We start from the raw sequence: 14,568 nt of genomic DNA, 5'->3' as shown, positions 1-14,568 counted from the left end.
TTCTAAGCGTCTCTCATTTTTTTTTAATCCTAGTAATTCTGACTCTTCAGCAATGCTGTTTGAGGGAATTATTAATTTCTCTTAATTACTAAAGTACATTATTTGAAATATGTAGTTTGATGTTTTGATGAACTAACATATATTTTATAAAATTCATTGAGACAGAGTAAAAAAAATCTAAATCATGGTTATGTAGATAAAAGCAATGTGATATGAAGTACCAATACAACAGCTTAAAAAATTTAACTCACCAATGTAGGAACAGGAACAGAAGCTGAAATTCCTAACCATTTAACCACTTGTATTCATTATACAAAACATAATTAATTAATTTCAAGAGAAGTGAGAGATAAAAGTATTTACTCCATATATTTATGATTGTTTCGTATTCTGTTTTCAGTTATATTATCACCCCTAAAGCGCCGGACATACATATAAATATACATACAGATCTATGGACATACGTGTAGTGTAGAACAATGAATAAGATTTCCCATAAGAACATTTTATGGGCATTAAATAATTGGCTCTATCGAATTAAGCTGGGTCTATTCAATATATACAAATTGACCTGGGATTTATTAGCTAATGATGCAACCTTCTTAAATATAAGAAACGCTCAATTTAGAAACTCGGGTAAATAAAACGAAAGAATAAAGTAGATAATATAAAATATGTAAAACAAAATAAAATTTAGTTTATTTTATTTTACATTAAGCTTATTTTCTTTTACTTATTTTTACTCTCCTCCATTGTGACACCCGGAGTTTCAGAAGCACGTTGACGTTAATTTTATACCCTAAAAACAACAACTGTCTTCTTGATAGTGAAATACTCTACGAAGAGCTTACCGTGAGTATTGTTTGATTCTTTGAGTACCTATTTCCGGAAGACTTAAAACCTCTACCCCCGCACCGGAAGAGAACCAGAAAAAGAAAGATAGTTTGGTTGTTCAATCCTCCATTTGACCAAGAAGTTTTCATTAACGTATCTTTGAGCTTCCTGCCGTTGATTAAGAAACAGTTTCCCAGGGCCATAAAAACTGTAAGCTTTTCAACCCACATAACTTCATGGTGAGCTACTCCTGCTTAGACAACATCGCTGCTAACGCTACGCGCCACAACAGGCGCAAATATGCATCCACACTAATTCCAAACCCAACACTTTAATTTTCGAAACTCTACCAGCTGTCTTATAAGAGGATCTTGTTTTTCAAGGACTGTACTGTAAAAACCCACCCTCACACCATCCGATGGCATCACAAGGTACTACATCGGCATGAAGGGCAATGACTTCAAGGGACGGTACACACAGGATATGGATTCGCTTATATGCAAGGTTAAAGAGAATTCCACCTCTTTCGCTCGTTTCATCCGGAATGAAACTCCAACATCGAATGGACAATCATCGACAGGGTCCCTCCTTACCCGACACCCGCAATTGGCAGCTTTCTCTCTCTCCGAGACAGACTGCAGTGTCTATCAACAGGAAATACAAACTTATTGCTGCCGTCTTCAAACCACTAGCCACCTACAACTCATGTATACCACCTTTATGTTGACGGTACCTCAACACTGGTGCCCCACAATCAGGGACAGGGTTCCTAACCACAGATGCCAACACAGACCACAGCGTGCTGATCTACCAACCTTATACATTCTCTGTAATCCGTACGTCCGTCTCCATATACAGGAGTTCCACACATACACACAGGCACGCGCGTATGCTTTTCCTCTCTTTTCTTCCTCTAACACGACCAAACTTTCCCCCAAACCACCAAATTTCAATCCAACGCCAAATCTCCTCACCTCCGGCAGCGCCGTTTCAACCGCACTAGCATACAAACACAAACACACACACACACACACACACACACACACACACACACACACACACAGAGGAAATCCCCAAAAACGAAGAACAAACACAAGAAAAAACAACAACACGAGGACGCAAAGTATTTGCGGATGCTCATGAAAGGAAAGAAAGGTGGTTTTACGTTTCGAGCAAAGCTCTTCTTCAGAAACAAGAAACAGAGGAAAGTCCAAGAGAAAAGGAAGACGGAGCGAAAAAAAATCACCAACGATTTACATGTGGTTACATTTTGAAAATGTGTGTGTGTGTGTGTGTGTGTGTGTGTGTGTGTGTGTGTGTGTGTGTGTGTGTGTGTGTGTGTGTGTGTGTGTGTGTGTGTGTGTGTATGACAGAGTAAGAAGGCACCGTACACATATATACAGCAGGCAATAACGGACATGTATTCTCACACTCACACACCCATACATGGCTGATAAGTACCTGCACCCATACGTATACACACTCTAGCAAACCACGCACATAAGCACCAAGAAGCTGATGCCATCAGCTACCACCTACATGCCAGCTTACACACATACACACAAGAAAAGCAAGTAAACACCTACATCTAACCACTCATACATCTGGCTGGTACACACACATACATACACACACACAAACATGTATATATATATATATATATATATATATATATATATATATTAATAAATCTCAGGGTAGCAAAAAAATTTAGAAATTCTTTTTGCTACCAGTGGTCTAGCGAGAAGAAAAAAACTAGTCAATAGACTATATATTATTCCTATAAATATTACAGTGTACATTTAAACACATAAGAGAGATGTCCATGATAGGACATCTAACCCGCTAGAAGGAGCAGTCAAACCCACAATTAGGGATAATTTCGAAATGGAATGAAAAATAAAAATATTCACCATCTATTTCCTGAACCAAGGTTTCAAGCTATTTTCAGCAAAATAAAATAATTTGCTAGGTCAACTATCTTTAGCAGGAAAGCCAAGATGGATCTTTTTAAAAACGGGGCCACAGTATTTTCTTAACGAAACACTTTGAAACTTGGAACATTGGTAGAATGTGTCATATAAAACATCTTTTTCTCTTAGTCTTCTTAAAAAAAAAAGAAATCCCTAAGTCATTCCATGTTAAAGTTGTCGTATTTCTGTAATTTCAACCAATCACTAACGTCCATTCAGCCGATATACATTAAGTGCCGACTACATAAACAAACGATTCTGAAACAATTCTATCGGTGATAAAATTATTATTTCCTTGTCAAAAAGTGGCTGAAGCATATTGGCAGTAGCTAATAAACCTTTCTATTATAGGCTAACCCTAACCCTAACCCTAACCCTAACCGTAGGGTTAGGGTAAAACAGCAAATTTAAAAAGAAAAAAGCAAATAAAACGAAGAAAAAAAAAGAAAATGAAAAAAGCAAATTTAACGAAGGAAAACGAACACACGTGTTGCCTCTCTGCAAATGTCAGAAGTTATGGAGATTAAATACGCTTTACACCGCTTAATCAGCCAAAGGAGTAAATATAAACAACTGAATACTTGTCAGTGATTGGTTGAAATTATCGAAATAAGACAATTTTTTACATGAAATAAATTCGAATACAAAAATATTTTTCTGTTCTATAACACAAAATAGATAAATATACGAAGTTTGAAAGTCTTTCGGTACCAAAAACACTACGTAAAACATTAATGAAAACTGTGGCCCCCGTTTTAAAATAGATCCGCCAAGATTAACATATAAACACGAGGCAATGCATAGAACATGCCTGGTGCTTATATGTTATAATTTTTCATATCTACCGCGCATGTGCGGTTTTCTTATCGGCAGCAAATACAAAAAATGTCAATTTTCTTCCAGAAATTAGCCAAAAAATCATTATATCATTATTAATAAATCTCAGGGTAGCAAAAGTCTATGTATTGCCTCGTGTTTATATGTTAATCTTGGCTTTCCTGCTGATGATAGCTGGGCTAGTAAATTATTTTATCTTGCTGAAAATAGCTTGAAACCTTGATTCAGGAAATAGATGGTAAATGTTATATATATATATATATATATATATATATATATATATATATATATATATAGAGAGAGAGAGAGAGAGAGAGAGAGAGAGAGAGAGAGAGAGAGAGAAAACAAAGTTATCTTTTTCCACACGTGTAGAAATGTAAGAAAAATAGAAGTTGAAAATGCACTGAGAATAGTTAATTTTTTTTATTAATATAATTATAGCTTTAATCGGTTTCACAGTTTACACTGATTTTCAAATAGTTCAAATAAAAAGACGTGGCTTATGTCGCAGCTGTCTAGTGCTTAAAGCTTGGCCTATTTTTTATAGGGTGTTCATGCCTCAAATTAGTATATGTTTTGAATAGGATTTGATTGGTAGACGATCGTCACATGGCTGGTCCTCGAAATTTTTGTAGGTTCCCCGCTACTTCCGTGTGTTAGTATCAAGTGATGAGGTTTGGCGTCGCAAGTTAAGGCTGACACGGTTGGCTGAATATATCCAAAAGGTCAATGCTCCGAATGTTTTATGCCAACCGTGTTTGTAGAGAATGAACACATGTTTAAGTTTATAACCTTTTGTACGTTTCTCGCTAGGTGCGCGCGTTAGTGTCACATGACAGTATATTCTGCGCCTAAAAAGAAGGCCGACATGGTTGAGTGAACATATTTAGTTATAATAAAGGCACTCCAAATTTAATTTGTCTGGTGGGAGAGTGGACAGGAGTCGTTTGTACAGTGGTTAAAGTTTAGATTGTTAATTGTGTATGTTCCTCATGATAAGTAGCAGAATGAGTTTTGTGTGTGAATAGTTATTTGTGTATGTATTCTGTTAAAGTTTGTTAAGTCCTGGTTTGTAATTTTGTACGAAAGTATTTTCTTTGTTTAGCCGTGCTTCATCTGTTGTATTCGATGAACACAGGTAGAGTAGGAAGACCTGGAATTTGGGGGACTTATTTTTTGCACATATGTCGATGTGTCCACTCTTTGGAATCTGTCTAGTACTGGGGTCTCGTATTTGTTGTCGGTGAATGGTCAGTCTATGTCTTAGTGTAAGCTTTGTTTGACCTATGTAATCTTCATTACATCCTTGACATTTGATAGTGTATATTGAATTCTTTGAAGGACATGTAAAGTGATTTTTACAGTAAATTACTGTCCTGATTTGAATTTGTATGTTGTGTCTTAAATATGGTTGATGCAGGTCCCGCAGTTGGGGCAGCCACACTTTTTGATTGTTCGTGTAGGAACTGGGGACGATAATTTAGCACTCGATGGGAATTTTTTGAGGGACTTTGATTGTGTTTTACTTTTGATTATTTTGTGTATTTCGAATGCTTGTTTCATTCTTGTGTATTGTTTTAATAGTAGGATGTTCTGGTGGATAATGTAAACTTCTGTGTTCCGTGGGTTGTGTGTTGCAATAAAGGGTAGAGTATTGGATATATCTAGAGCGTTTTTCGTTTTTCATAGTTCTTCTATATCTACTACTTAGGCACTTCTATTCCGTTGTCTATTAACATTAATGGATATTGTCTGTTAAATAATACTTGTTTTACTTCCTGGAGTCTTTTACTGAGAGTTTCATGGTTTGAGACAATTGTGCAAACTCTTCTTGCTAACTTAAAGGGGATATTATTCTTCGTGTGTTTGAGATGGCATGAGGAGAACGGTAAGTATTGTTTAGAATCTGTTTCTTTGTAGTGAATATCTGCTTCAATGTTTTTTTTATCTCTTTAGATGATTAGTATAACCAGGAATGGTAGTTGAGCTTTATTGTATTCCAGTTTTACTATATTCCATAATATTATTGCTTATGTTGTTGATAAGATTTTTTAAAGTTGTTCGAATGTGTGCGTTCATAGGATTAGGCAGTCTTCTAAGTAGTGTTTCCAGTTTTCGAGTAGATATTTGTGTGATTTCAAGCCATATATTTATTTAGATTGTTCATGTATGCCATGACTAGATTGGTGTAAGTCGGAGCAACTCTTGTACCCATCGCCGTCCCAAATATTTGTTTGTAAATATTGCCTTCGAAGTCAAAAAAGTTATTTTCGAGGACAAATTCTAATCTTTTTGTGATGACAGTCTTTTCAATTCTGGTTGGAAGTTCATGAGGGAATTTCTCAATCCAGAATTTATTGCCTCTAGTCCATATTGGTGTGGGATTGTAGTATAGAGGTTTACTACATCAACAGATACAATAGTGGCATCATTGTTTATAGATTTGGGGAGGTGATTTAACAGGTCCAGGTCGTCCCTTACAAGAATAGGTATGTATTCTAAAATAGGTTTCAGCAATATATCTAAAACGTTGCCGAGTGTGTGCTTCACAGTTTGGGCCTGCTACGATTGGTCTAAGTTTAAGGTCGGTCGGATATTGTATGCTTATACTTGAAGTTGGTTCTTTACATGCATTCTTAATAGTTTGATTCTTGTGGATTTTTGGGAGACCGTAGAAGTAGCTAGTTTTGCAATCAAAATGCATTAGGTAGTCACATTCTTTTTGATGTCTGTGAATGAGTGTGTTCAGTTCAGTCATTGTCTTTGATTTTTGGTAATTACATACATTTTCGTAGTGGGTCATATCTTGTAATATAGATAGTATATCTCTTTTGTAGTGTTCAATATCCATAATGACTATAGCACTACCCTTATTCGCTTCCTTAATTATAATGTCTTTACTGTTTTTCAGTTCATGTATAATATCCCGTTCTTTTCGACTGGTATTGGGCTTGATTTTAGGGTGTGTAAGTTCTTTGTAAGGGAAGGTAGATATATTGAGTTGTCCGGAAAGTTCGTGCCGATTTTTAAAGGAAAGAAAAAGGTCAATAAATACTTGCCATTACATTTTTAATCAACCAAATATGAAACATTTTGTTGCACAATGCGTCTCCATCTTTCCTTTAACTTGAAAATACCCTCTTCCCAGAATTGAGGCGATTTCATCGTAAATAAGTCGAAAGGTAAGCTACTATAAATCGGCAGGAACTTTCCGGACAACCCAATAAAATCACAAAATTTATCTAAAGCTTTATTCTTACCTTTCGTAGGCTTGTAATTGCTCTTGTTTCTTACAATTGATACGCCCCTATTTTCTTTATCGTACAATTCCTCTGTTGGGCGTAGTTTTCTACAGAACTGTCAAATATCGTTCTGTATTACATTGGAGTTAGGGTGCTGTGGTGTTGGGGTAAATTTTAAGCCTTTTGACAAAATATTAATTTCTTCTATTGAGATTGTTTTTTTTGGGGGGGGGCGATAGGTTGATTATCTTCGGTTTCTCATCTTTGCTTTGTACCACCTGCTGTCGAGAACTCTGTCGGTGGAATCTAAAAAATGATTTTTCAAAGTTTTCCTTTTATAACTATTTATATATTCGAGGACATTTTCTCTCTTAACTTGTCCTCTTTTGTATTGATTTTGTACATTTATTGTTCTGGATTACTCTTTTACTCTTTACTCTTTTACTTGTTTCAGTGATTTGACTGCGGACATGCTGGAGAACCGATTTTTGTCGAGCAAATCGACCCCAGGACTTATTCTTTGTAAGCCAAGTACTTATTCTATCGGTTCCTTTTGCCGAACCGCTAAGTTACGGGGGACGTAAATGCACCACCATCGGTTGTCAAGCGATGCTGGGGGAACAAACACAAACACATAAACATATACACACATACATATATATATATATATATATATATATATATATATATATATATATATATATATATATATATATATATATATATATATATATATATATATATATATATATATATATATATATATATATACATATATATATATATACGACAGGCTTCTTTCAGTTTCCGTCTACCAAATCCACTCACATGCCTTTGGTCGGCTCGAGGCTATAATAGAAGACATTTGCCCAAGGTGCCACGCAGTGGGACTGAACCCGGAACCATGTGGTTGGTAAGCAAGCTACTTTATTTCATTTTATTTGCCATAACGGCAATACATAGAGTAGCTACGGGCTGGGCAACACATTAATGAATGAAAATGAAATGACATAAAATGAATAAATGAGAGACGAAACCTAACGCCCGCCGATTGGGTTTTTCTCGGAAACGTATTTAAAAAAAAAATCAATATGAGATTTCAAACCTCTTACAAAAAAGAGGCACTAAAACCACTTACTTAACATTTTTTAAAAAACACAATTAAGGTTTTAAACCACTACAAATAATGTAATAAGATGCGGTTTCAAACCCTCTTAACGAGGCTTTTGCACCTCCTAGTCGACAATCCTCTTTAAGTATTCTATGCTTTTCCTACACGAAAATCCTTATGACCTCCACAGCTATCTGCAAAGGCCATTCGGGATCTCGTGTGCAGGCCATATCTACTGTCTCTTTATGTTCTTCTACTATTTTCGACCTTCCCGCCCTTGTAGAAAAAGATAAGTAATTCTTCATCTTCAGGGGTGGGGATCGTTTCTTCCACCGTAGGTGGCACAACTTCGGGACATGCAGACGGCACATCATCGTCCGCCTGCAATGACCCGTTCTTCTTTCTTTTTCCTTTTCTTCCTGACTTCGGGAGAGTGGCGTTCTTCCGCTTTGTCCGGAGTCTCTCCCCCCACCTCCCGAAGCCCTAGGGTCTTTCAGCGGGCAACCATTGTTGCCCGCTTTCTTCTTTTTTAATCCTTTTTGGGTCGAGGATGCTGAAGCCTCCTCAACCACATCCACCTCTCCTTTTGACCGGGTAGGAGAGGTGGCTTCCAGTGACTGTTCCAGGACCTTACGATGGTCCTGGGGGCAGTTCTTTTTAATATGACCTGGCTCCATGCACGAGTGACACCTGTGGGGCGTCCCTCAAGTATCACCGGATACCTGTAGCCAGCCATTAAAAAAAAGTCTGGAAAGACTATTTCGGCCGCAGCCTGATGGGCTCCACAGGGTCAAAATCGCTTTTGATCCCTCCCGATCGGTCGCCGGCGTCAGTTTTACATTTAAGAGACTGGGTCCGCTATCCCCCAGTCCCTGCCGGATGGTATCTCCAATCCACCCCGCTTCGGTGCCCGGGGGTAGACCACATACCCAGGCTCTTATTACCTTCCTCCCAAAATATGTGGGAAGGAACAATATTAATTCCCCTTCTAGAGGCTGGCTTGCAGCAATGCAAGCTTCCTCAGGGATGTCAAAAAGCAACCACACCGTTGCATATTTGACACCCCTGGACACAAAATAATTTTTAACTGGCAAACATTTTGCCAGTTCTTTATCAATAATATCCCTATCGAAGAGGGCGATGGCGTCATGGACTGCTTTCAGTTTCTGTCCACCAAATCCATCCAGGGGGCTTCGGTCGGCCTAAGGCTATAGAAGAAGACACTTGTCCAAGATGTCACGCAGTGGTACTGAACCCGAAGCGATGTGATTGGGAAGCAAGCTTCTTACCACACAGCCACGCCACTCCTATATATATGCGTGTATGTGTATACATATATATATGTGAGTGTGTGTGTATGTGTGTGTGTACATTTATATATATATATATATATTTGTGTGGGTATAAATATATGTGAAACCAGAAAATATATAAATACTTTTATATATATGTGTGGGTGTATGTGAGTGTGTGTGTGTGTGTGTGTGTGTGTGTGTGTGTGTGTGTGTGTGTGTGTGTGTGTGTGTGTGTGTGTGTGTGTGTGTGTGTACATATGTCTATGTTAAACTGTAAAATTATTGCCAATCGCTATATCGTTGATTTACAGTCGGAACGTTACACTCACACCAATTGCTACTGAAAACTTGTGATAAACCAAGGCATACACATAACTTAAATATTTTGGCAGGAAACTTAAAATACTAGCAACGTTTTCTCTATGTGATATACTGAACATTCATCCTTTATTAGCAATTGTTACCTTCATTTAAGGCAGCGAGCTGGCATAATCGATAGCACGCCGGGCAAAATGTTAAAGCGGCATTTCATCCGTTTTTACGTTCTGTGTTCAAATTCCGCCGAAGTCAATTTTGCCTTTCATCCTCTCAGGATTGATAAAATAAATTTAAGTTGAGCACTGGGATCGATGTAATCGACTTACTCGCTCGCCCAAAATTGCTGACCTACAAGACCTACTGACCAATTACTCTTTCCTCAATCCTGGCACTCTATTTCCCCTGTGGCTTCCTTTCTGACACCAACGTCTTCACTGGCACACGCGAGCGCTCCTTCCATGTCACCAGCTCCTTCACTTGCATGTCCAGCACTCTGTTTACTGCATTCTCTGCTCTCATTGGCATTCCCCGTATATTAGACAAACTGGTCGATACCTGGCTGATCATTTTGCCGAGGAGCTTCGGCACATTAGACTCCATAATGACACCTCAGTATCACTCCATTTCCGTCAGATTGCTCATTGGGACTGGCCTTGCACAGAAGCATGTATACACACGCACACATACACACATATACACGTATACACACGCACGATCACATAGAGTATATTGCACATAATACCATCATACATTCTCATGCTGTTGCTCACACATTCACATACATATACCAGATTCACAGTTGACTCCCTTGCCACCCACGCTTCCAGTCAAAATTCACTGTTGTCGCCCTTGTTACTCACGCCTTAGCGACCTCTATCATTCGGATCATTTCAGCATGCGCTGATTGTCCTATTGAGACATGTCAATTATTTTCTCTCGATATTTTTACTCTCCTCCTATTATTTCTGCGTATTTTTTATTGTACACGTTTCATGACGTCCTGTGCCAGATATGCATATATATACGTATAGATGTATGTACATATACGTATGTATATATATGCATATATATATATATATATCATTTATATTATTATTATTATTATTATTATTATTGTTATTACTATATATATATATATATATATATATATATATATATATATATATATATATATATATATACATATATATATACATGTACATATATAGGCACACACATGTATATATATATATACATATATATACGTGTATGTATATACTCACATATATATATATTTACATGTATGTATATGCGTGTGTATATATATATATATATGAATGCATACATACATGTGTGTGTGTGTGTGTGTGTAGTTTCAAGAAGAGCTATATAAGTTTACCTTTTGATAATCTTTCTAGACCACTGAAAACACACGCATCTAAAAGTGTCACATTTTTTGTAAATGTGAAATAAAATGTGACATATTTTATTTCACATTTTTTTTTTTTAATTTTTAAAATTTTTGATTCAATTCCTATTTAACAAGGAAAAATAACAGAAACTGCTCATTGGAACAGTATGTTAACTATATAATAGTGTTCGCCTTCAAAATACAAAATAAAAGAAAAGATCTTTGAAGTGATATTGGAGACACTTTATTATAAAATATACAAAAAAGGATTTAGTTGGGGGAGGGGGTCGCGAAAGCGTAAAAATTATTTCGGAATTTAAATGTTTTATTGAAAGAAAAAGAAACATACTTTTATCACCGATATTGAACCATTTAGCACCAACTTCATTGGATGAGAAAGTTGTTAATCTGAGACATTATTTTCCTATTATAGAAAACTGTAATAAAATTTCGTCGTTAGATTCCGTTCAAACTTGTCTATATTTGTCTTGAAAATCAAAGCTGAATTTCATCCTATGGATCTGGGTTGCATTGGAAAAATCTCACCTACAATGAGAAAGAAACGTACAAAATGTGAACGAGTTACAATATGGCTTTCATACATTCATTTATTCATTCATTCTTCCTGTCTTTATTATTTTCTTATTTCTTTCTCTCGTTCTTTCTTTGTCTTATTTTTGTAATCTTTATGTGAAAGAGAAACGAGTATTCGATAGGAATAGGAATGAAATTATCAATGCGCGTGTGTATATGCAGGATATCATATGTGTATGTATGTGTGCATGTATGGATTCATATATATATATATATATATATATATATATATATATATATATATATATATGTGTGTGTAAGTGTGTGTGTGTGTGTGTGTGTGTGTGTTTGTGTGTATGTATTCACATACATACATTGTGTGAGGTGGGGAGAGGTAATCATGCTAATAAACAAGCATGTTTGAACTTGATATAGAAATACACACAATCACACACATATATCATATATATGTGTATGTGTTTGTGTGTGTATGTGTGTGTGTGTGTGTGTGTGTGTGTGTGTGTGTGTGTGCGTGCGTGTGCGTGTATATACATGTAAATATATATAGGGATACATAGATGGAGAGAGAAACAAAACGTGAAGATATTCGGATGAACATTCATGTCTAAGCGTACAGATATGTATCTATTTATAAAACGGATTTGCATGGAGTACACAAAGGACAGAACATTAACAGGAGAAGGTATGGTATTTCATGGTCCGGCAGCTGTTTCTGACTGTTTCTGGGGTTCAGAATTACATACTATATGTGTTGGCAGATGGAATATACTAAAAGTCAAGGATATGCAACCAGTAGTGAATACATATAAACATCACCGTAAATCCGGTCTCCATCTTCGGAGTGGGGAGACTGACAAACATGCTCGTGCACACTCACTCACACACACACACACACACACACACACACACACACACACACACACACACACACACACACACACACACACACACACACACACACACACACACATGTTTATATGTATATAGGGTTAATACAAAATAGAATATAACAAGATTCTTGTATGAAAAGTCTACAACTTTACTGTATGAGTTATCGGTTACTAACTTAATGATGGTCACTATTAACCTCACTTTTAAAGTATATATTTAAAATATAAGCATTTATACTGCGTACACGAGCCGGTAACTTAATCTACATCATTGTACATCTTCAGAAATAATATATCTAAAGATATTCGATGATAGGTCCCAAATAAAAGCAGTATAGGTATAGTCTCTTAAGATTAACTTTATAATCCCAAAATGACCATCTTAAGATTTCCATTACTGCATACCTTAAAACTGGTTTGATAGAGTCAAAGATCAAAACAAAAGCTAAAGCTAAGAAATAGAAGAGGAGATTATTAACAGCATATATCAGAAACAAGTAATTCAGAGTAAACAGACATTCACGGTTGATTTCCGATTCAAGTACATAAAGCATTAGTGAAGAGACTCTTAATTGACTGTTTCGTATTTGCTTAATTATAAAAATAAAAAATAATTCGAACATGAATAGACCAAGCGATATTTGGATTAGCGTCACTAGTCAGACGTAAAGCACAGCTGTTCTGTTATATGTAATAAAACACACGAAGCAATTTCCTTGAATTACCTCAACATAAAAAAACATATATTCTGGGCCGTCTTAGCAACATTAAGAGCCAAAGAGCAAATCAAATCACTGGGCACTATTCGTATATTTGCTTCTTGATATCAAGCTACAGCAGAGATAGATCAGAATCACGCGCGTAATGAACAGGACTCTGAAACCGAAACTGAATGTGTGTATGCAATGAAGTGTGAGTTTGAGTTTGTAAAACGTCAGACATGTTTTAGATTATGTAAAACCTTTTCAGTAAAGTAGAAGCTGTACGCACTTGACATTAGAAACGAATGACAAAATGGGTAGATTTTTTGCAAAACATAAAATGTTAAACAATTTAAAAAGATTTCCTGTGCGTAGTCTTCTGCGTAAAGTACACGTGGTTAAAGTGGGAAATACTAAATGAAGTGAGCCAAATAGGTCTAAGACCGTAACAAATTGTCTTATCTTCACTGAACTTATTGAAAAATATTTGTGCGTGCGTGTCTGAGAGCACGTGTGTGCGCGTGCGTGCACTTGTACGTGCGTGTGTGTGTATATATGTGTGTGCGTGTTTGTATATCTAGGTGTGTGTGTGTGTGTGTGTGTGTGTTCGTACAGGTACAAGGTGTGTGTGTGTTTGCACGAATATGTGTACGATGTACACGTGTGTTGTATATTTTCCTTGCATCGGTCTCTCAACTTGTGATAGAATTTCATGGTCACTGTCATAACTTATGACATGTCTTCTTCATCAAAGCCTGGTGGATTCATCCCTATCCAGGTCTAACAACAACACATTTCTTGCAGAAAGAACCAGAGAAAGATAGAAAGAGACAAAAATATTGAGCAAAACATTAAACTGGTATTCTGTTTCAATTGACCCCAAAAGGATGAACGGCAGGGTTGCTCTAGGCGCGATTTCAACTAAGTGTTCAGGAAGCCAGGACTATTACTGAAAGACTACTAGCTAGTTCTCTACGTAATGAATACCAAAAGAACAAGAATCACACAATCACCGTAATCCCTGCTCTTCTTGTCATGCATTAATTGATATGTTATTAATTGATATATGTTCTGTACTCTCCTGACGTTTTACTCTAATCTAAATAGATATAGAAAAGAAGACAAATAGTGCATTTGTGGACGCTTGTATGCGATTGTGCTTTCTTCCTACACATCAGTGTAAATCGATGCTTCGAGATATCGAAAGGTAATGTATGGTAATTGGGAAAGCAAATGTTTGGTGATTTGATTAAATAGAGAGCAATTAAAGAGGAAATTAGCATTGAGAGCCGATATTATCGATTAAGTTACTTCGATGTAGTGCTCCAACATGCCCTCATTCGGATAAGTGAAACCAGTCCAAGGATAAAAGCAATAAGCAAATATATTATAGCGCTGATATGTTACATAATTATTGAGTTC

General features: G+C 36.5%; 1 protein-coding gene across 1 annotated transcript in view; it reads right to left on the bottom strand.

Annotated features, from left to right (window-relative positions):
* Positions 1-11,221: 11,221 nt before the first annotated feature.
* Positions 11,222-14,568, bottom strand: part of LOC106873144 (uncharacterized) — a 33,220-nt gene continuing 29,873 nt past the window's right edge. The window contains exon 10 of the mRNA XM_014920370.3: positions 11,222-11,546. Within this exon, the coding sequence (XP_014775856.3) occupies positions 11,514-11,546 (33 nt within the window). The 3' untranslated portion in view covers positions 11,222-11,513. The remainder of the gene's footprint in view (positions 11,547-14,568) is intronic.

Source organism: Octopus bimaculoides, chromosome 1 (assembly GCF_046866305.1).
Source record: "Octopus bimaculoides isolate indiv1 chromosome 1, ASM4686630v1, whole genome shotgun sequence".
In the NCBI taxonomy this organism is placed as follows: domain Eukaryota; kingdom Metazoa; phylum Mollusca; class Cephalopoda; order Octopoda; family Octopodidae; genus Octopus; species Octopus bimaculoides.
The sequence above is the reverse complement of the archived record's forward strand: the minus strand, read 5'-3'. Positions and strand labels throughout refer to the sequence as shown.